This window comes from Manihot esculenta, chromosome 12 (assembly GCF_001659605.2).
Source record: "Manihot esculenta cultivar AM560-2 chromosome 12, M.esculenta_v8, whole genome shotgun sequence".
Taxonomy (NCBI): Eukaryota; Viridiplantae; Streptophyta; class Magnoliopsida; order Malpighiales; family Euphorbiaceae; genus Manihot; species Manihot esculenta.
Genome location: NC_035172.2, coordinates 35,239,112 through 35,260,236, shown reverse-complemented (window position 1 = coordinate 35,260,236; position 21,125 = coordinate 35,239,112). Strand labels below are relative to the sequence as shown.

General features: G+C 31.6%; 3 protein-coding genes, 1 long non-coding RNA gene and 3 other non-coding genes across 7 annotated transcripts; 5 read left to right on the top strand and 2 right to left on the bottom strand.

Annotated features, from left to right (window-relative positions):
- Positions 1–1,914: 1,914 nt before the first annotated feature.
- On the top strand, positions 1,915–3,606 carry LOC110627812 (ethylene-responsive transcription factor ABR1). Its single transcript, XM_021774183.2, has 2 exons — positions 1,915–2,788; positions 2,902–3,606. The coding sequence occupies exons 1-2, from the start codon at positions 2,377–2,379 to the stop codon at positions 3,537–3,539; spliced, it is 1,050 nt and encodes a 349-aa protein (XP_021629875.1). The 5' UTR covers positions 1,915–2,376; the 3' UTR covers positions 3,540–3,606.
- A 1,187-nt stretch (positions 3,607–4,793) lies between these two features.
- Positions 4,794–11,147, bottom strand: LOC110628338 (26S proteasome non-ATPase regulatory subunit 12 homolog A). Its single transcript, XM_021774962.2, has 12 exons — positions 10,987–11,147; positions 10,676–10,870; positions 10,090–10,197; positions 9,880–9,984; positions 9,670–9,726; positions 9,179–9,375; positions 8,106–8,205; positions 7,913–8,025; positions 7,666–7,819; positions 7,472–7,549; positions 5,145–5,389; positions 4,794–5,052 (listed from the first exon to the last, which is right to left on the bottom strand). The coding sequence occupies exons 1-11, from the start codon at positions 10,987–10,989 to the stop codon at positions 5,171–5,173; spliced, it is 1,329 nt and encodes a 442-aa protein (XP_021630654.1). The 5' UTR covers positions 10,990–11,147; the 3' UTR covers positions 4,794–5,052; positions 5,145–5,170.
- Positions 11,148–12,763: 1,616 nt separating this feature from the next.
- LOC110627382 (protein S-acyltransferase 8) lies at positions 12,764–16,610 on the bottom strand. The gene is made up of 5 exons (XM_021773669.2): positions 16,297–16,610; positions 15,238–15,423; positions 14,409–14,711; positions 13,597–13,827; positions 12,764–13,502 (listed from the first exon to the last, which is right to left on the bottom strand). Exons 1-5 carry the CDS (start codon positions 16,333–16,335, stop codon positions 13,209–13,211), a joined length of 1,053 nt encoding a protein of 350 aa, XP_021629361.1. The 5' UTR covers positions 16,336–16,610; the 3' UTR covers positions 12,764–13,208.
- Positions 16,611–17,615: 1,005 nt separating this feature from the next.
- LOC110628775 lies at positions 17,616–19,481 on the top strand. The gene is made up of 2 exons (XR_002490118.2): positions 17,616–17,743; positions 19,044–19,481. It is a non-coding gene; the product is annotated as an uncharacterized LOC110628775 (long non-coding RNA).
- LOC122721440 lies at positions 17,806–17,929 on the top strand. The gene has a single exon (XR_006348119.1). It is a non-coding gene; the product is annotated as a small nucleolar RNA SNORD14 (small nucleolar RNA).
- LOC122721429 lies at positions 18,181–18,303 on the top strand. Its single transcript, XR_006348108.1, has one exon. It is a non-coding gene; the product is annotated as a small nucleolar RNA SNORD14 (small nucleolar RNA).
- LOC122721411 lies at positions 18,795–18,884 on the top strand. Its single transcript, XR_006348090.1, has one exon. It is a non-coding gene; the product is annotated as a small nucleolar RNA SNORD96 family (small nucleolar RNA).
- Positions 19,482–21,125: the final 1,644 nt, after the last annotated feature.

The window sequence follows — 21,125 nt, the reverse complement described above, 5'->3', positions numbered from 1 at the left end:
TGCAGCAGCTTCTTCTTCTTCTTCTTTCTTCTTCTTCTTCTTCTTCTTCTTCTTCTTCTTCTTCCTACTCTTTCTGCAGCAGCTTCTTCTTCTTCTTTCTTCTTCTTCTTCTTCTTCTTCTTCTGGAGAGAGAAAGCATGAAAGAGAAAAAAAAAAAGGAATTTCACATTAAGAGAATGGTATTTCTGGAAAAAATTATCACCTCTCACTTTTGACTCTTTGACCAAACGATTTAAATGGACGGAAGGACTACGAATTTGGACGGAAGAGAAAGTGAGAGACTTAAGTGTTGGGTCGCCAAAATAGAGGGACAGAAGTGTTAATTACGTTAAATCTCAGGGACTAAAAAATAAATTTCTCATAATTTAATAAAATAAACATATTCAGTTAAAATTTCTATAGTGTAGATGATCTTTTGGATAAGATCACGTTTCATTTATGATTGTATGCTTTTTTTTTTTTTTTTTTTTTTTTTCTAAATTACTGGTGTTGGATAAGAATCTTATGAGTTTGACTTTTGACTAAATTAGGTCACTTGTCCTTGTTACGTACCATTTTCGTATAAAAGTTGTCTTTTTGATTTCCCAAGTTGCAAGATACTTTTTTGCTTTATGGTTAGATTCATTTTAAAGATAAAAATATCCTACGAATTCAGCAGCATTATTCAATTTAAGAAAAATTCACCAATTAAATTAATTTAAAATTTTAGTTAAATTTTTTATTTATTTCGATTCGATTTAATTTTAATTTAATTTTTAATTTTAAAAATTTTAATTATTTTAATTTAATTTAATTTAATAAAAAAATTAAAAAAATCGAACTGATAATAATATATTATTTTTAATAATACACATAAATTAGATCATATTAAAATTAAAATATTTTAATTAAATTTTAAAATATTAAAAAAAATAAAAAAATTATTAAAAATTTAAATCCATCAAATTAAATTAAATTGAATTGAATCAAATTGATTTGATTTAATTTGATTTCTAACTAAAATCAATTCGATTCGATTTTTATAAATATTAAAATTTTAATTTTTAATTTATTTAATTCGATTTAATTATAAACCGAACTGATCAAATATTCACCCGTAATTACCACTCAATTCAATTTTCATTATTAAATTTTTTTTTATTAAACTTGCTAAGTGAGTTTGCCCGTTATATTATTTAGATCCGATTGTATTTGTTTGGACTTAAACATTTTAATAAATACTTATGACTATAATTTTATACGCATTCCGACTCTATTCTATAAAAATAAATTAGTTTATTTATTTTTATAAATTAAAGATATAATTATAATAGTTAAATCAAGAAATAAATATATAAAAATTTATTTAATAAAAAAATGTAAACATTTATTATTTTTTACATTTATATTTTAATTTAAAAATTTTAATAATAAAACCATTTCAATTTTAATGATTTATCTTAATCGATTTTGATAAAAAAAATTTTAGTATGAAGATTATTTTTTAAAACAATTATTGAATAAAAAATCTAAACGATTATGTTATTTTATATTTATATCTAAAATTTTAAATTTTATACAGTAAAACTAAATTTTTCTAAACTTTATTATTTAAAATTTAAAATTTAAAATATAAATATAAATTAATGTAAATATTTTTTTTTATTTTATAAATTTTTTAAGAATAATTTTATATAATATAACATGTAAGTTAAAATTTTTTTGATAAAATTAATTAAAATAGTGAGTTAAAATTGAGATAAATATAAAAAATTAAAAATTAAAAATTAATATATCAATATCAAAAGTGATAGACGTTTAAAATTTTCTATTGAATGGTTTCAATAGGCTCTTTCATCCAGAATTGCCAACTGAAGAGCTAGGCATGTGAAAGCAATTATTTCTGTGCAAATATAATTTAAGAAAAAAAATAATAAAGAAAGAGAAAGAGTCCCAATTCACTGTTGAGCCAATTGGCAACCCACTAGATTAATTCTGAATGGGCCGACATATGTTGTCGGCCGAATCATCACCGCCCTTCCATCGCCCTCTTCACCGACGAGACTAGAAGCCACTTCGCTGCTTCCTCTCTCTCTCTCTCTGCCGCTGACATGTTTTATCGTTCACATTGAATGCAAAATAATATGAACGGAATAATCACACTCAACCACTTGCGATAAAGAAACTCAAAATTTTTACCCATTTATCTGAAATTAAAAAGAACAGTTCTTTTTTGTTTTCTTTATACCACCAAGTTGATTCAACTTGAATTTGTTCATGAAGGCGGCTTTACATTTATTGCCTATATAACACTGGTTTTCGATAAACCTCGGAGGGTTCTTGATAGTTGAAAGCTACTACATTTGTGTTTTTTTCTTCATCCTTTTGATCTTTTACATGTGCTTTGTAAAGGTGGCGAATTCAGGAGAGAAAGATAGAGAGAATAGTGAAGAAGAATGGGTTTTTCATAGAAATCCGTTGCTGATGAGGCCGGAAAACCAGCTGCAGACGGTGCCGGCGATACCGATGCTTTCTGGGTTATGCAGGGAGAGAGAAATGTCGGCGATTGTTTCTGCTTTGACCCATGTGGTTACTGGAGAGGTTCCTGATTCTGCTGATTATTTTCTAACATTATCAAATGAAAGCAATTCTTCAAGTTCTTCCAGTGCTGGAGCTGCAGGAGCAGCAAAGAGAGCAAGAGAAGAAGAAGGATGTCAAGATTTTGCAAGGCTTTGTAGACCATTTGGTGATGAATTTTCATATGGAGCAAGGCTTTGTAGACCAGTTGGTGATGAATTTTCATATGGAGGTAAACAAATAATAGAATTAAAACTGTGCTTATCATCAATGGAACAGTATCTATGCAATTAAATGTGATTTAATGTAGTGGGGTCTAATTCTTTTTTTATTAATTGTTTACAGAGAGTTCAAAAATTGCCACCACCACCGCCATATTCCCACCAGCATCAGCCACATTTACCACCGTATATGAGCACAACGAGATCTTCAGAGAAGAGCCAAGGAGAAAATACAGAGGAGTGAGGCAAAGGCCATGGGGCAAATGGGCAGCTGAAATAAGAGATCCATTTAAGGCCGCTAGAGTTTGGTTAGGCACTTTTGACACTGCTGAAGCTGCAGCAAGAGCCTATGATGAAGCTGCACTCAGATTCAGAGGCAGCAAGGCTAAGCTAAACTTCCCGGAAAACGTCAAGCTCCAACCATCCACCTCCAATCCGATGACAACCCAGTTGATAATTTCTGATTCTCCAAATACCCTTTTATCAGTTCCTACATCTACTCAGCCAGTTGTTCACTCTCAAGCTGTTTCAGGGGACATTGGTTGTTATCAAAGACAAGCCATGAGTCTACATGATCAAATGGTTTTGTCATCTTCATCAACAGCTTCTCATCATTTTCATTCTTCATCTCCACAATCTTCCTTTCCTCTGCCTTTTCCAGCTCCACCTGCCGGAGAGTTGACAGACCCCACCAGTCAGGGTGGGGGTGCACACATTTCGATTCCGGCATGGTCGGATTATACTCCTTCCTCTTCAAGCTGATCTAGTAGAACATTTCAGACGAGCTTTTGGCTTTGCCACCACATTTTTTTAAAACTGCATTTAGGTCATTTGTTTTTTTTTTTTTAATAAAAATAAATTTGATTAAGTTTTAAAAACAATCTAACTTAGAAATATAATCAAAACAGAAATATAATCAACACGCGAGGAATGTCATTTGGCTTCTTGTTACGATCATTACTATTATGATTATGAATTTAAGTTGGTCTAGGACGTATATTGTTATCCTTAATATCATTTATTCACAGTGTGATTATTTTTTATGGTTTCCAGCCCAGAGGATTTGAAAATAGAAAATAATATAATTATACTCTCTTTTCTATAAGGTTTATTTATTTATTTTGTTAAAATAATAATTTGTTTAATGAATTATAATATATTCAAATTTATAGGAATTAAAAAAAATTATTAATTATATATATGATTTAATATGTGAAAAAATTGTAATATAAAATTTATTATTTAATTATATTTTTCCTAATAAATGTGAAAATATAAAAGAAAACAGAGGGAAATGAAGAAAAAATACGGTTTGGGAGTAGATAAAAAAACTCAGCATCACAGAAAATTTTGACACATTTAGATGTATAAATTAATTTATGCATTTGATTAATTAAAAATTAGAACCTTCAATTTGTAAATTCGAGTAAACTGAAATACTTGTAGATTATTTGTTTTAAATATATTTAAAGCTAATTATTATAAATACAAACAAAAACAGTTTTTTAATGTTTCAACAACAGTTATAACGGAGTTCCCATATTGAGAACGAAGAAAGAGAATATGAAGAAGAAAACTTTAAACTGCAGAACCTTTTAAGAGCACATTGAAAAAGAAATATAATGGATAATATTTACAATTCATATTATTGTATTTTCTAACAAGTATATTAAATAAATAAAATATATATTTGCATCTCACGGGTTTATCAAAACAGTTCTATGACACTCTGAAGATGTCCTATACCATGAAAAGTTTAAGATTAATTTAAGTTCAATGAGAAAATTTGTAAATCTATAAAATAGTCATTTTCAATTTCGAAATTTATACAATTATTATTGTTAATTTATAAATTTTATGAGTATGTATCAACGTATTTAGAATCACGAATTTCATATTAGTCAGAAGTCGGTTCATTATTGACTTCAACCTACCTTAGCTCGATGTCACGGCTATCCATCAATGTCAACGTTTAAAGGAAGAACACCGTAAGAGAAAGGAAATCTTAGACAAAGATTGAGAAGAATTTCTTTCCACTGCTATAAAACAAAGCCATTAGGTTCCTGCCATTAGTCAGTGGTTCAGTATTGGCCACAAGTATACAACAATCTTAGTACTCGGTCCTATGAAGAATATCCGAGCTCACTATCTCTGTCAACAATAGAATTAACTTCTGGGCAAAGGCATGTCCCGTCATCTTCGCCTGCATTAATTTTAACGGATTTTTTTTCCCTCGCTACAGATCACAAAATGAAAGCTCCAGTTGGATCACAACCTGTAAAACACAGAAGAAATTGCCACTGGTTTTACAACTATTTCCTCTTGGAATTGAGCCGGGGGGAAGGGAGGGGGAAGAGAGAGCCTTACCAGCGTATGATTGCTGAATCACCCTTTCAGACTTTGAGAGCAGTTTTGTGTACCATGGTTTCTTTGTGTATTTGGTGGCAACTCTTCTCGACAAGATCAAGCAACTTCTCCAAATTCATTGACCATGAGTTGAGAATGTCATTGCTATCTTTTGCTACTTGGAAACAGACTATCCCCATTGGCCTGTCGATTTTTGCCACCAGTGCTTTGGACACGACCATATCTGAAAGGTGCTTCTCAGCTTCCTATATTGAATGGACACAAAAATTTTAGGGACTTGTTTTTAGATCAATATGCTCTGGATCGAGGGAAAAAACCATCAAAATCAACCATACTTGGTCAACTAAGAACAGGTTCACTAAACTGTTTTATCATCATTCAAGATTTGAATCCACTTGGACATGATCTCACCACTGAACTATTAAGAGCTATTCAACTTTGAGAAGCATATTCCAAGTATCACATTTCAATAGAGCATATGGCCTTTATGAGTAAATGGCAGGACTGAGACGGATGTTAAACTTCCTTTTTACAGGAACAAAACCGAGGTTCAGTGAACAACAAACAAACAACAAAGGCATCACATGATCCATATCAAAAGTTCAAAACCCCAAGTCCAGAGCTCCATTCCAAACTTGCAAAATATGGCAGTACCTCTTGTCATCTTTTTTTTCTTAAGAAAAAAAAATTAAGAGTTCTTTTTTAATGGGAACCTAAATTAGATTTTTTATTGCCACCATAAAAATTCTGTTCTGCTAAATTAAAAGAATCTAGTTTCAAGGTTCAATAATATCAGGGTTTCAGGTTTTTGATATTAAACCTATACAAGTGGAGATTTAAATTTATTATAACATAACAAATAAAGCCCAGTCCACAACTCCATTATTAGATTTCTATTCCCACTACTGGATGCTTGGCGAATTCTGCAAGTAAAATCAAATCGTAGCTAAGATCCATCCAAAGCCTAGATTGCTCATGAAGACAACACATAATAATTATGCAAAAGCTTTAATTAGCAATACGGTATCAGTCATATTTGTTAAATCAAGAATAGAAATCTTCAATTTTTGAACTGAGAATCAAAATGAATCATAAGATTCTATAGAAATTCTCAAAATTAAATAAAAAATATAATCATTCTAAACATAAGTTTTAAATGAAAAATCAAAATGACATATTTTGGTAAATTCAGAATTATCCTTTAGCTAATTAGAAGAATGTTTTATACAAAACAGCATATTCTTATTATGTTATATAGTTTCACATTATAAATTATGAACTCTGGAATCATAGACAATGATTATTATTGTGCATATGCTGAAACTCCCATTTAAATTTGATCAAATAATTAAATTAAAAAAGGATAAAAGGGTTAAATTAGAAGGTTAAAATATTATAATACAAAATATCATAATTTAACAACTATAATTAGAGAAGTAAATTTAGGGGAAAACAAAAAGAAAGGGAAAGAATGGCCAGTGGAAGAAAGATAGCTAAGGAAGATTTACATGTACTTTTCATAGTAAAATGAAATGAAATCTAAATATTTTGATGCTATAAGATCTAAAAATTCTCTAGAAAAAGAATCGAACCAAATTCGTCGATTCATATTTCATAATTATCCACCCAACTTACTATCGATTCTTCTGATTTGGTCATGACTTGGGTACATTTGCAATTTGAATTGCTTGGATAGAGAATCAAATTGGCTCGAACCGAAGTGAAACAAATCGGATAGGATTGAGATGAGAATAGTAAGATTCCAACAACAACGTATCAACAATTCCAAGAACCACAATCACAAACTGAAAGTAAAAGAAGATTTCAGACCATATCAAGAATTAGAATAGGTTGTGCTAAACAAAAGGGAAGAAAAAGAATAGGCGAGAAGATCACTTGGGTGTGCCAAATGGAAAGTAAGTCTTACGCCTGTCAGTTGTAGGCTTACATCTAGAAGAGTCAGACAAGATTATAGGAAATAGGAAATATGCCTCCAAGATCCTTTCTGAAACTCAATGATTGCAGACTGAGATTGAATGCCGAGCCTCACCCCTTGTTTACCAGTTATTATACTAGTGAGACAGGAAACTAACCCAGTCTAAATTCAAATTTGAAGGAAAAATATCAACTCGGATACTTAGTATCCATTTAACCATTATGATAAAAGGCCATATATTATTTATAGAAGCACCATCTTGACAAAGAACAAAGAGTAGCATACACAACCACACACATACATGAACATAGCACAAAAATCCACACAAAGAGGTCATTAAGTTGCTGGCTATCAAAGAAGTGCAAACAAACAAATAATAGCACAAACAAACCTGGATGCTGAGACACAATAATTCTGCAAGTCTCTTTACAGTAATCCTTGAGTAGTACCTTGAAACAACGAGGATATTCTGAAAAAGCAATAAACATGTTACATATGAAACCCTAAGCAAATCAAAAGAGCTTACTACAGAAAAAAGATACAATTTTCAGTTTCAGTATAATTTAGCGCGGAAACGAAATTTACATGTTCAATTATTCTTTGCTTCAAATCTTCTGCTGCTTTGTCACCCAAAGAGCCTCCAAGCAAGTTCTTCTCATTGTCAAACTCATCCTTGTACGTATTCCAAAGAGATGTCCATAGGATAACCTCCATAGTAACCAATTGTTTCAAAAGCACCCTTTACCAGACCATCAAATTAAGTCACATGTTGAGAAGTAAATTGGAAATTAAATTATTAAACTGAAGCAGGAAGTCATTAGAGCATCCATACTTAAATTTTGGAATTTCAGAAAGATTTTTATCCTCCAAGGTAGAATTCAAAAGGCTGGACTGCATTGGATCATGTGGTGAAAGGACCAAGTACCAACAGATTTTCCTTAAGACCTACAAGTTACCAAAATTATCAGAGCCCTCTAGTATCCATAGAATCTCATTAGGAATACTCATTAAACATGAACATTTACCGGAATCCACTGAGCTGGGTTTTCCTTTACAGAAGGAATTTCGTATATGGCCTTGTAGCAACGACAGATTTCAATGTAATCATTATTATGGGAGTAATACCTAAAGAGGTGGAAAACATAGAGTAAGATATATCTATATTTCTAACTGCAATAAAACTAAGGAGTACAAGCATATTACATAAAGCAGCAACTGTTCAAAGTTATAGTAGTCATTCTTACAAATTATCAAATTGCAACTAGAAACCAAAAAGGCCCAATTTATTCATATTAAGTGGTACTGTGCTGAATAGGTCCTAGGCTCTCTATTCAATGAAAATATTAAACAAACATCATGGACTCCAAATCATTCCCGATCACAAAAATGTCATGAAACAATGCCACAGAATAAACCGTTTAACATCATAAACATTGGAAAGAAAAACCTTTCACTAAAGCCATAAATCATACAAATCCATAAATACAATCTAAATGCCACAACATAAAAAACATTGATATGCTATTCAATGTTACTTGTTTGTATATTCATAACTTTGGAAAGTAAGATTTGCTGATAACAGTCAACTTCTCAGCTCAAAAATAAATTAGAAAACAAGGCAATTTCACCAAGATATGAAACACAAGGATGCAGCTACAAATGATTATATGCAGACGCACTGAATGTCATTTTCAATTGAATACATATTAATCTTCATTTCCAATTGAATGCTATGAATCCATTAAGCCAAAGACCAAATCATATTCCCAAAAGACCAAGCCAAACATGAACCAGAGGACAAGTAAAACAAAGTCCCGCATCCCAAAACATAAAGGTACAAGACCAACATATCAGCAACATCTTAGCATTAAAACAATTTCCAGAGAAAATATGATAACAAAGAGAACCATAGAAGAGGATACCATTATTCAAAGATGAAACTAAGATGCAAAACTACTAGCAAGGAACCTAAAATTAAAGAGTTGTAATGCAAACTTCAAGATGAGATTGTCAAATATTATCCAATAAACAATGCACAGAAAGATGAAGCAAAACTGTAAAAATAAAGCAAGACCCAAGAAAAAAAAGAAAGGTATACCGTATCATTAATTCATAATAGATTCGCTTCAGTTCCAAGAGTGACGGGATATCAGCAGGAGCCTCTTCAACAACATTATCACCTTCCTTGGGCTTCTTTTTTTCTTTGGAAGTATCAGCATCAAAAACCCTTGGACTGATCTTCCTGGAGAGAATTTGTGCACGAACATAATCTTGTCGGTCCAGACAAAGACGAACCTGAAAAGTTAATTACCCACAAGTTGGCACAAAATTAACATCATATTGCAACTCAATAACAATCCCAAGCTTAATGAATTATATATACATATAATTTCAATGATGCCCTGACAAAGTAGTGTCCTGTGATGGAAAGCCTAGAGGTAGGCATATTCCTTAGCATTTTTATATGAAGTGTATGAATTTTCTTAGCCTCTGGGTTGCAATCTAGCACCTCTACTATTGCACTTTTACACCAGTGCTTATCGAATAAGAATAAATGATGAAATTGGAAATAAAGGAAAAATCACATACTTGTTCAAGAATGAAAGCTATTTTCTCCGTTTTTGCCATAGCACCAAAAGTTTCCACCTGCATGCCAAAAAAAAAAAGAAAAACAATTTCCTTTACCAAAAACAACAACACAGAGAGGGGCAACTAGGTGATAAATAGATGCACTGTTACCGTGATATTGAAAAAGAAAGCTAAACCAAAAATATTGCCAAATGAAAGCCCAAAACTTACTGCAACTTCTTGCATCAGATCTGCAGCTTCAGCTATAAGCCCCTGTTCTTCCTTAATCTTTGCTAATTTTTTTATCAACCGAGCTCTCTCAATTTCAACATAAATCTGCAGCATGTTCAACGCATTAAAATAGCAGGTAATGGATATACATATGCACAACATGTTGGGCAATCAAACACAATAGGAGTTGAATATTCCAGTACAAGTTACCTTGCCAGCAGAAACAGTGTTAAGTGTCTTAATAAGTTCTATACGAGTATCAAGGTCTGGCGTTTCATCAATGTACTGCATTGCTTGCTGAACCATGGCAGCTACAGCCTGTGGGGCAAAACAGAGAGCCCAGTGAACAAAAAACTAATATAGGGACATCAGGCAGAAAATTTTAACATTTTGATCAGGTTCAGTTACTGCTAACACAAAGCATCACACAAACAAATAAAAGCAACTTAAGCATAGCTAACAGCGAAGCAAACAAAATTAACCACACAAAATGAATCATGAATAGCAGCCAAACTAACAAAGACACTGATTGCTACTACCCCTCCGCAGATGTGTTTGCAAAATGCATATGGATATAAATTTTGAGATCGTCTTAACTGTGTCAAGCACAATAATGAATTGAACAAGGCATTTCTAGCTATTACAAAATATGATTAAAAACAATAACCAAATCTAATTATCACTTGCAGCAGCCGAATCTACACACCCAGCCAAAAATCATAACCATAGTCTCAATCCAAATCAACAAAAATAGTATGTTAGAAGTTCATGTTATGGTAAAGCGTATACAGAGTACCTGCTTGAGTTGACCACGTTTCTTAGAGAGGAGGACTATCTGGTCGTTGAGCATCTTCCAGTCTTTTGCCTCGAAGCAAAGCTGAAGAATGTCGGTTACGGCCTTCTTAGTGCCGGCAACGTCACCCGCGAGCCTCATCTGCTTCTCGACATTCTGCAACTGCTCTATCGCCGACTCTAAATTCGCTTTACCCTCCTGATTTTCCATTGGAAAAAAAAAAACACACGAGAAAAACCGGAGAAATAAAAAACCACAGCTAAAAGGAAAATTTTGTAGATCTGAGAGAGAGTAAATTAACAAAAAAGGTTTACCATCTTGAATCGGCGAAGCCTATGGATGAAGAAAGAGTAATTCAGATGAACCCTAAAGCAAAGAGTGTGAACTCTTTATTGTGTGAGGAAAAAATTGATGTCTTTCTTTTTGTTTTTTGTCTTTTTATTTTTTAAATTCGTTCGATCTAAACCCCTGCCCAAGAAACCCTGATCCATGTGGCAATGGCTCGGATCGAACCGGAACCCAGTAATCTCCTTTTTAAAAAAAACCAGTAACCCAGTAACCAGTTTGATGAAGCCATCATAGAATTTTAAAGAGGGAAATAAGTTTTGGATAGAATTTTAAAATTTATCTAAAAATAAAACCATGATATTTCGTATCCAAATTATATAAACATAAAATTTTAATTTATTTATATATTTAAGTGCAAAAATCTTTTATATATATATATATATATATATATATATATATATATAAAGATTAATTATATTTCTTGTAGTAGTCTACCCTCGTTAGTTTTTGCACAGTGATATTTGCTTAGTCATATTTATAATATCAATCCAATGTATGTTGTAAATTTTCCAATAACTTAATATTTAGCAAATATGCGTCTAATATATGGTTAAATTTTTAGGAGATTTATAATTTAATCTCCAAGTATTTTTATTATTAATAAATCAATTCTTATATTTTCAGAAATTTATTAAAATATTTTTATTTTTCATTTTTTCATCAATAAAATAATAATTTCGTCTATTTCTACCATTAAAAATATAGCGAAAAACTAAATTAACCCCAATTTTTTCCCTCTTTCTTCTTCTTAGATTCTCCTTCTTCTTTGATTTTTCTTTTTCTTCTTTTTTTTCGATTGTTTTTATTCTTCTTCTAACAAGGAGGAGTTGACAATTTTTCTTCATCATTCTCATATTCTTCTTCTCCCTTTTTCTACTTTTTCTGTTTCTTCTTCCTCTCCTTCGTCATCGTCATCTTCTTCTTCTTATTTTTTATTCTTTTTAAAAAAAGAGAAAAAATTATTTCATTGAAAAAAAAAATAAATTAAAAAAAAAAATAAAAATATTTTAATATATATAATATAAGGATGTTTTAATAAAATTTTAAAAATATAGGGATAAACTTATTAATAATAGTAATATCTAAGGATTAAATAAGAAATTTTATTTAAAAATAAAATAAAATTTTAAAAATTTTCTCTCTCATCTTTTATCTATTTTTAATAGAGAATAAAACAAAAAGATTATTTCGTTAATAGAGAGAAAAGATAACGACGTTTTAATAGATTTCTACAAATAGACTTATTAATAATGACAATACTAAGAAACTAAATAATAAATCTCTCTAATTTTTTTTTAAAACAAATTTGACTAAAACTATCTTAACATTATAATTATTTCTTAAACTAGCATTACAATGTATTTTTTTTATTTAACATTAATTTATTACTAGAATTTGGGATATTATAAATTTTTAGATATAATTTCTGAATACAATTTAAATATGCTATTAGTTTTCCATTCTCACCCTTATCCCACAAATAAATTTACAATTCATCTCAGTTTTTTTTTTTTTAATCATGTCATGTAGCATTTAAAGTCCAACCGACGGTGATAGAGACGATCAAGATCGAGAGAAATACCTTTAGCCGAGCAGAATAACTGCTCCAAGCTACAATTCATATTGGTCTTGTTGAACATCTTTTTGAAACTTTAGAAAAAAAAAAATCGTTCAACCAGTATATGAAATAGCAACGAGGATGCACATGGAACTGATAGAAATGCCAATGAAAAAAAGCAGCAATAAAAAGAAAAAAAAATGCAAAGCACTCTTGAAAAGAATCAGGTTCAATAACACAAGACAAGGGAAACATCAAAAGCCCCCTCAGAGGGCTAAATCTCTCACCTATATCTAAAAGGGAATTTCAAATACTCCCCAGGATACACATGCATTGTCAAATAAATCAACACCAGCATCCTGTGAATTGAAACTAATAAGAAAAAAAAATCAACTAATATAAACAACAGTGTTGGAGTTTTTCTTTCACAACTTGTATAAGACTTGTTATGCTAATTAGCAAAGAACTCAAGATATTAATGTTGCTGATCCTTGGGATTCATATTAGCTCCCTTAGAAATTTCCAATCTCTGATTTCCTCTACTAGAATGAATCATGGTCTCTTTCCCTTGATGGCTCTGCTTGAGTTTTCCAAATACAGAGAATTTAAGCTTATTGTTGCCCCTCAGCTTCAGATGTTGTCAGCCTCTTCAACATTACGGCGCTCAGATATCTTTGAAAGATCATTATCAATCTCTAGATTATCCTCTACTTTTGTTCGGCGGTACCCATCTAAATCATCCACGTTAACTTCTCGAGGCAGACACATCGATGGCATCATTGCCTGTTCTCGTACATATGCAGGGAAATTGTTTCTTGAAGGCTTCATTTTGGTGCAGAATACCTCAAGAAAATTATTCAGGCACCCCTGGTTATAGACATTGGGCCCATTGCGTGCTCCATAGCGGAAGTTTTCATATGTGGTCTGAAGAAATTATTAGTGAATTAGAGGAATTCAGGAAACGTAAAAGAAAGAGAAAGAAAAGGAACTCTGCACATAAGAACAGAATTGTCCTTACCTGGTTTCTCCCTATAAGATATAGGTGGAAGCAGGTGAGACCACCAACAAACCATAGGAAAAAGAAACAATAGCCCATTAGAATCACAGATGCAGGAGACTCTTTCATTGCCTTCCAGATAGTTCCGTGATCATCCATAAGAAGTTTTATGTTCACAGCTGACATTGCAAAGACAAAGATGCATAGAAGAGCTGACGAAGAAACAAACAGAAAGAAGTATCGGTAGTTGCGCTGCATAAACGTAAGCATGTTTAGCTTAATTAGAGTAAACTTCCAACAAGGCAGACATGAAATGGAGAACCAATTCTCCTCAATTGCACCTAAGTTTGAGGTACTTGAAATTGTTTCAAAATAACAGATAGTTTTCTTAAATTGCTGTTCTCTTTGTCATCCTTATTTTCCCAGTTAACTATGCAAGGGAATGTTGGATCAATAAAAATGTATGCCAAAATTATGTTCAATCCATCAATTTTGTAAAAGTTCACAAACACAGATTCAAACACCAGAATGTGTCTGATTAAATTCCCTCTATAAAATGAACGAGAGCAAAAATTCACGATATTTGAAAAACTTTGGCAATTTCCACTTGATTAATAAATACAAATTAATCAGCAAAGGACAAGTTAACAAGTCCATGTTAAAGAAATCCATATATATTAGATCTGATCCCAATTGATTGCCCGTCGACCAAATAGTTATTGATAATGCAGAAAATTCAAAATAATGAACCTGAATTCTCTATAAATGTTTGGGATTTTGTCAATTTGACATAAATCAAGAAAAAAAAATCTAGATGAATGTAGGCCACTTACCAGCCCAATGCATTGGCCCACCCAAGGGCAATGGTGATCGAACCGCTCTACACAATTATCACATACAGAGCAATGTGAGCAACGGGGTGGACGGTATAACATGCATGTCTCACAGTATTTCACCTTGACATGCATACCATTGACCAGGACATCTTTTGTTCGGGGCAATCGTGGAGTTGGTGTTTGCCTCCCACCAACTTCAACTGAAACTGAAGTGTCATAAATATCCTCCTCTGGAGGATGCGCATTGCGAGGAACAATTCCTGGGTCACGCGCTGAAGTAAGAAGAAGAAGCACCAATACCTATATCGAAAACAATTGTGACAACTGGATAACTTTTTTGCAACAAATTGTTGGCAGAAAATAGAGTTGGAGAAAAGAACAATGGAATCATATGATGGACACATAAAAAGAAGAATACTTGACAACACGGTTCAATTACTTTTATAGATGTTCGGAAAATGGGTCAATATCAGGCAAACTAATAGAAGCATTACGAATAGTTTATAGTAATTTTATTCAATTTAATTCTCAAATATCTGTTGAGAGACTCTTGTAGTTTTAGAAAGTTGTAAAAGAGATATTTAAACAACTATTCTGTAATTTCCATCTTCCTTTTTCAATAAATGCACTCATCGCACATCTAGTTTTTCTTCTGTTTCAAACATCTTCTTAACGTTTCATGTATCAGTAAAACTAAAAGCATGGGCAACAAAAACATCTAGCATAAGCTCTCTCTAATAGTTATTCATTCATTATAAAAAGCAAAGATTCAAACAATACGCAACAAAAACACAATTATATACTTGGAGAAGTCAGCAGGACTAACATAGATTGTGAACAGAATTGCTACTGCCAAAATTACACAGCCCGTATTATATGCTGGAAATTCATTGATGAGGTTCCTTGCGACATTTGTACAGAAGATAATAACAGGGACCACGATGAGTAATATTGTAACAACCAGAGACTTAGCATCTGGGCCAAAGATAAGCCTTCCACTAAAGAGGAATATCTGCAACGAAACCAAAACTAACAACCGGGATTAGTATTTAGAGGTAACATATCTAACAATTAGCAATTTTTTGCCTTTTCTCTTTCTTTCTTTCTTCTTCTTTTTTTTTAAGAGCAGACAGTATTATGGAGGTACAAGAAAAGACAGAGTGCATAAAATCGAACACCCCATCCCACTCTTTCCCTTCTATTCACCTACACAACCAGAGTAAATAACATAGTAAATAACATTTAGAATATGAGGAGCTGATAGCTTGATACCCAAATGATAAGCAGTAAGCAGAAGTTATTGATTCCCTTGTTGCTAAGTAACTTTAACTATAAATAATTTCTTTCCCAAAACTGCCTGTAAGAAGTAAAGAAGTCTCAAACTTACATCCAGATCCTCCATTTGGGAATTGGGATGGATAGAAGATGGACTAAAGGTTTCTTTTCAACTTCAAACGCTTGCAATTATGTTGTTCTACTCATTGCATTATAGTGCTCAAAGTTTAGGATACTTATGCATTCATCACTACATACATATTCAATTATACTAAATAAAGGTGACTACAAGCCATGAATGCACTCAAATTCAGAAATTATGGCAGAAAATTCTCAATTATACGCAAATAGGCGGCCAATAATTAAATTTAATACTAGCAAATATTCAGTTGAATGCTCCCAATTACACTCAAAAGCAAATCAGTAAGTTTGTAGAACAACTCCTCATCAGACTCAAACTCAAACTAGTAATTGATCAAACCAAGTACCAGAAATCAACAAACTGAGCAGAACCCAGATCACATTTCACCATTTCAACAAGATTAAAAATTAAAAATCAACAAATAATTAACCACAAATGTATCAGCAAAAAAATCAAAAGCAAACTTACATTGCGGCCCTTCCAGACTTGGTAGACACGCTTAGCCATTAACAGATACTTTTCCCAAGCAGCAGCAAAGCAGAAAGAGAGCAGAATATTTGAAACTTGTAGTGGGAGTTCATATCTTTTGAGAGAGAGAGAGAGAGAGGCGGTCCTGGGGTTCAAAACAATGAGCTGGAAGGAAATGATGGGGTAGTGGGTTTTGCTGAGGCTTTTGGAACTTTCTTTAAACCTTTTTTTGGAATGAGAGAAAGAATTTGATAAATTAAAAAAGTGAGGTTTTGGTTACTTTGTTTTTTCAAGGCCTTGACCAGACCTTGCCTTTGTTACAAATGTTCTCTGGACTCTATCCTTCATTAAAGACTGAATTAATCTTCATATCTTAAAACATAAATCCTTTATTTAAATATATATTAATAAAAATTATTTTCCTAATAAAAACAAAAGGTCATTTCTTAAAAAAAATAACTTCCTATTTTCATAATAACAAATTATTTTTAAAACTTTAAAATTTCATTAACACTATTATATATAAATTTATTAATATTTTTTTAATTATATACATACATATATATTAATAAAAATAAGTCAATCTATCATAAAAAAAAAATTAAAGATACTTTTTCTTCTAAAATTTTCTCCCATTCCGCAAAATATGTGTTCTTCTCTTATTCGCTTTTATTTCAAAAACGAAAAAAAAATTATGAAAATAAAAATTAATTATTTTTTTTTTAAATCGTGAGAGTAGTATGTGAGATATCTTAAATTTATTCAAATACACTTATCACTAAATTTGTGAATGTATTAATTATTTTTTTTTGAAAATAAATATAAAACATGTGGGGCTATTAGTATAATTGACATTATTAAATATATTCAAACAGCATTTTCTTTTAATTTAAATTGCTTTAAAAATATTATAAAAAAATTAATACTACATCCTTATTAGAATTGTGAATTATCTTAATTTTATTTTTAAATAAATCAAATGTATTATGAAATACTTTTCTGAAAATATAATAAGTGAAATTATAGCTGGAAAGTTAAGAAAAATACTTTTTTTTATAAAAATAGAATTTGAAATTATGTTTAGTTATTTTGAAATTTGTATCATTTAGAAATATTAAAAGCATTTTTAAGTAAATTTTGATATTTTAATTTTTTTTGTCTGAATATTTAAAATCTTTTCCTTTATAGCCTGCCACCTTTTCAGCCCATAATGCCCAAACCAGTTAATTCATGGGAGGGTAGGCCAGCCCATTTTAATTGAGAGCTGCTAGAGAGAAATCCATCTAGATCGTTCCTTTCAACGAATCACAGCCGTCGATCATACAAAACCCTAAAAGGCCAAAACCCTAAGTCCTAACATCTTCCTATATAACACACCTCCATCTTTAGTCTCTTCTATCTCCTGCTGGTTGCAAAAATCGATCTTGGTCTTTCGTGTTCATGCTTGGTATGATGTTGCTTGTTATTTATGTTATGCTATTTTGTAAATTTGATGATCTTATTGTTGCATGTTGATGATGACAAATCCAAAGGCTTGTTTCTCAAAACATTCGCAGTGGCCGCCTGAGAGCTTTCGCCTTCGCCAGGCTTGAGAGCTTATGCTGCTTTAATCCTTCCTTGGATGTCTGAAACTTGTATGGGCAGTTTTCTGTTTGGTGTGTGGTTGTTTGTGGTTGAGTGATACTCATCTAATAACATTATGATATTCTTTGTGGTTTTTTGATAATGCTGTATCTACTTGTTTTCTGTCTCCTGAATCACTCTAATCTTTGAAATTGAGTATGATTAAAAACATTTAATTTTGTATGCTATATGCGTGTGGGATTCAGGGCTTGGGAAACTTTGGTCTGATTTGCATTGTGATTCATTACTTGCTTGTTATAATGTTGATGATGATAAATCCAAAGGCTTGTTTCTCAAAACATTCGCAGTGGCCGCCTAAGAGCTTTCGCCTTCGCCAGGCTTGAGAGCTTGTGCTGCTTTATCCTTCCTTGGATGTCTGAAGCCCAATTCGTTTGCTGTAGGCTTTTTTTTTCTGAAGTTTCAGATCGTCCCTGTTTTTGGTTCTGTTAGTTTGTTGTGGAAGGCAGTGTTTGGTTTTGGGACTATTTTAAGAGAATTCTAACTTTTATTACATGTAACATTGGATTTATTTTCCCCCCAAACACTTTACTCTGGTAAAGTTGTTAATGAAATATGATTTGGCGGGGGATTTCTATGGAGGAATCCTTTACTTAAGCTGGAGCAAACAAGAAATCAATGTTTGTATATTCCGTAAGTTAACGTCAGATAGGAATTCCCTGACGCGTTGAGGTCCTCTTCTGTTATCAGTGGAGCTCCTCCGCGAGAAGAGAGGGACTCATATTCCATCGCCTTGTGTAGCGGCATTGTCGCCATTACAATTTGGGACTGGCCATGAGTCATACATGGTTTATCTCTCTATTTGCATATGCCATTTCTTTTACTAATTCTTTATTTGGTGAATTTGTTGTGCAATGTTGCCAATGATGATATCTTTATACCAAATTACCATCTTTCGGGACTGAATGGCTTGAGAGCCTTGCTGTTATTCTGCAATTCTGAGGCACATTGATATTCTTTTTTTAGTGTATTTTACAAGTATTCTTGTTTAATTAATTAATTTTAGGGTAAGTTATTATTTAGTAATAAGACTAATGCTATGGATTGGTAACGTTAGAGTATTATATTTTCTTAATTCTGCTTTTCTTTGCTTGTGTTTTTGCTAGTCTTTGTGGTGCTCTTTTCTCTGTTGCAGTTGGTTGAATGTTCTCGGACGGACATCCGTTGATTATTTTTTGAGATGCTCACGTCCCTCTCTGTTGGGTTGCTCTGGTCTCCATAGTTTTTCACTTAACTTGTCAAGGTGGTTGAGAGATGGATAGTGCTCTGCATTATCTCTCTTCTCCATTGCTGCTGCTCTTGGCTTTGCATTTGGCTTCCTCATTTCTCCTAGAGATCGTTTTCAGCTGGCATGATCGGTGGACTGAGACTGTATCGGAGTTGGTTATTTAAGGGCCGTTGGCTTTCTTTTCTTATGCTGGCTTTGGGTTTTGGGCAATTTTTTATTGGGCCTTCAACCTTGTATATTGGCTTTGACTCACTGGGCTTGATCTAAGAAGCATTTCTATTTTGGGAAAAATGAAAATCTCAAAATGTTATTTTACTATATAAATAATATTTGGAATGAATCATGCTAAATAATGAATTAAAATATGATACCTAACATCTTAATGTAAGGGTGAAAATGGATAATAACCATGTAAGAAATTAATCCATTGAAGTTGAAAAGATAGAATCACGTAGCATGAAAAAATTTAAGGGTATGTTTGGATATGGGAAAGTTGGATGGAACGAAAAATAAGTAATATTTTTTATTTGGTAAGTGACGGAAAATAAGTAAGGAATAGGAAATAAATTTCCTTCAAAATGGGGATAGGATAAATGGAAACCATCATTTCAAATTGAAAAAATATATATATATATCTTTTAATTTTTTAACATCCTTTTTAAATAAAGGATAAAATAAAAGAAAATAATATAACCTTCATTTCACTTTTTTATCTTTTCAAATAAAGAAAAAAATAGTTTTTTTAGTTTTAGCAGATCTAAATATAGTTAAGAAAATGAAGATAAAACAATAAATTGCTTTAAAAAAAAAACTATTTTTCCCTTATTTTTCTTTACTCCGATTCAAACTATCCAAACAAAGTGTAAAAAACCCATCACCGTCCATCTGCAATTTGGTGCTGACAATTGTGGTTGTAAAAAGACCAAAATCAGGCAATGATATGGAACATACTCTTATACTTATTTTAAATAATTTTATTAGTTATTTTTTATAAATTAAAATATATTTCAAATCAAATTCTAAAATTAGAAGTAGTTCATGCTTTCATATTGTTCTTGTTTGGGCTCTGCGGCCTGCATTTTGACACTCGTTTGAGACTGTGCAACACTCAACTTGAACGCTTTCAAGCCAAGTCAGCCTTAAGAATTACTCGATATCCTTTGAGCATAAATACCTTGATTAGTTAAGGCTATATAAACGAAACGACGAAACCAATGTAACATGAGAATTCATGAACAGATTATTTATTTTATTCCGATGGTAAAATAGTAATTACACATTATCATCGATATCATCTTTACAATAATTCTCACCTCCCGACAAACTATACCGATGGCATGGACGAATCCCTTTCTTCGTACAAATGTGTAAAAGATATTAGCCGCATTTAAAAGCCGAGTACTCTACCATTGAGTTAGCAACCCCTCCCCCTACTAAAAAAAATATAAAAAAAATAAATATAGATATAATCGGAATCAAAATAAAAAATAAATAAAGAGATTGAATCATCTTAGTAGTGGTCAACTAGTCACTCCCCTCTAAAGAGTTTTAGGAACAACTTGAGAGGTATCAATATGTTTCATCCTCTAAATAAATAATCTAAAAATATTTTAGGAGTACAGTGCATATGTGTAAATCTAGTAAATTTGAGAGATTTTAGATCCACTCTCACGACCTCTAATTTCCAATAATAAAAAAAAAGCCAATATAAATATTATTTCATTCTAACTTTCATTTATTTATTTGAAAAATTAACTTTAACACTTAAAATAAAGTTATAAATTATTGAGAATTTTATTATTATAAATCATTGCAATATAATCATAAAAAATAAAATATTTAGTTATGTTATTTATTTAATAATAAGTTGGGTAGATAAAATGGTAAATTAATTTACAAATTAGTTTCAATGTTAAATAGTTATAGAAATTTTAATGCTGAAGTATAAAAAAGCATTGGT

What these genes read in the sequence shown, in the direction of transcription:
- LOC110627812 (XM_021774183.2), top strand. Translation starts at nt 2,377, where the DNA reads ATGTGCTTTGTAAAGGTGGCGAATTCAGGAGAGAAAGATAGAGAGAAT. An exon ending in TGATGAATTTTCATATGGAG is followed by an intron (nt 2,789 to 2,901) that starts GTAAACAAATAA and finishes AATTGTTTACAG; the next exon opens with AGAGTTCAAAAATTGCCACC.
- LOC110628338 (XM_021774962.2), bottom strand. An exon ending in ACACTGTTTCTGCTGGCAAG is followed by an intron (nt 9,985 to 10,089) that starts GTAACTTGTACT and finishes AACATGCTGCAG; the next exon opens with ATTTATGTTGAAATTGAGAG. An exon ending in ATCTGATGCAAGAAGTTGCA is followed by an intron (nt 9,727 to 9,879) that starts GTAAGTTTTGGG and finishes TTTGGCATGCAG; the next exon opens with GTGGAAACTTTTGGTGCTAT.
- LOC110627382 (XM_021773669.2), bottom strand. Translation starts at nt 16,335, where the DNA reads ATGGCTAAGCGTGTCTACCAAGTCTGGAAGGGCCGCAAT. An exon ending in AAGTCTGGAAGGGCCGCAAT is followed by an intron (nt 15,424 to 16,296) that starts GTAAGTTTGCTT and finishes GTTTCGTTGCAG; the next exon opens with ATATTCCTCTTTAGTGGAAG. An exon ending in ATCTTATAGGGAGAAACCAG is followed by an intron (nt 13,503 to 13,596) that starts GTAAGGACAATT and finishes TAATTTCTTCAG; the next exon opens with ACCACATATGAAAACTTCCG.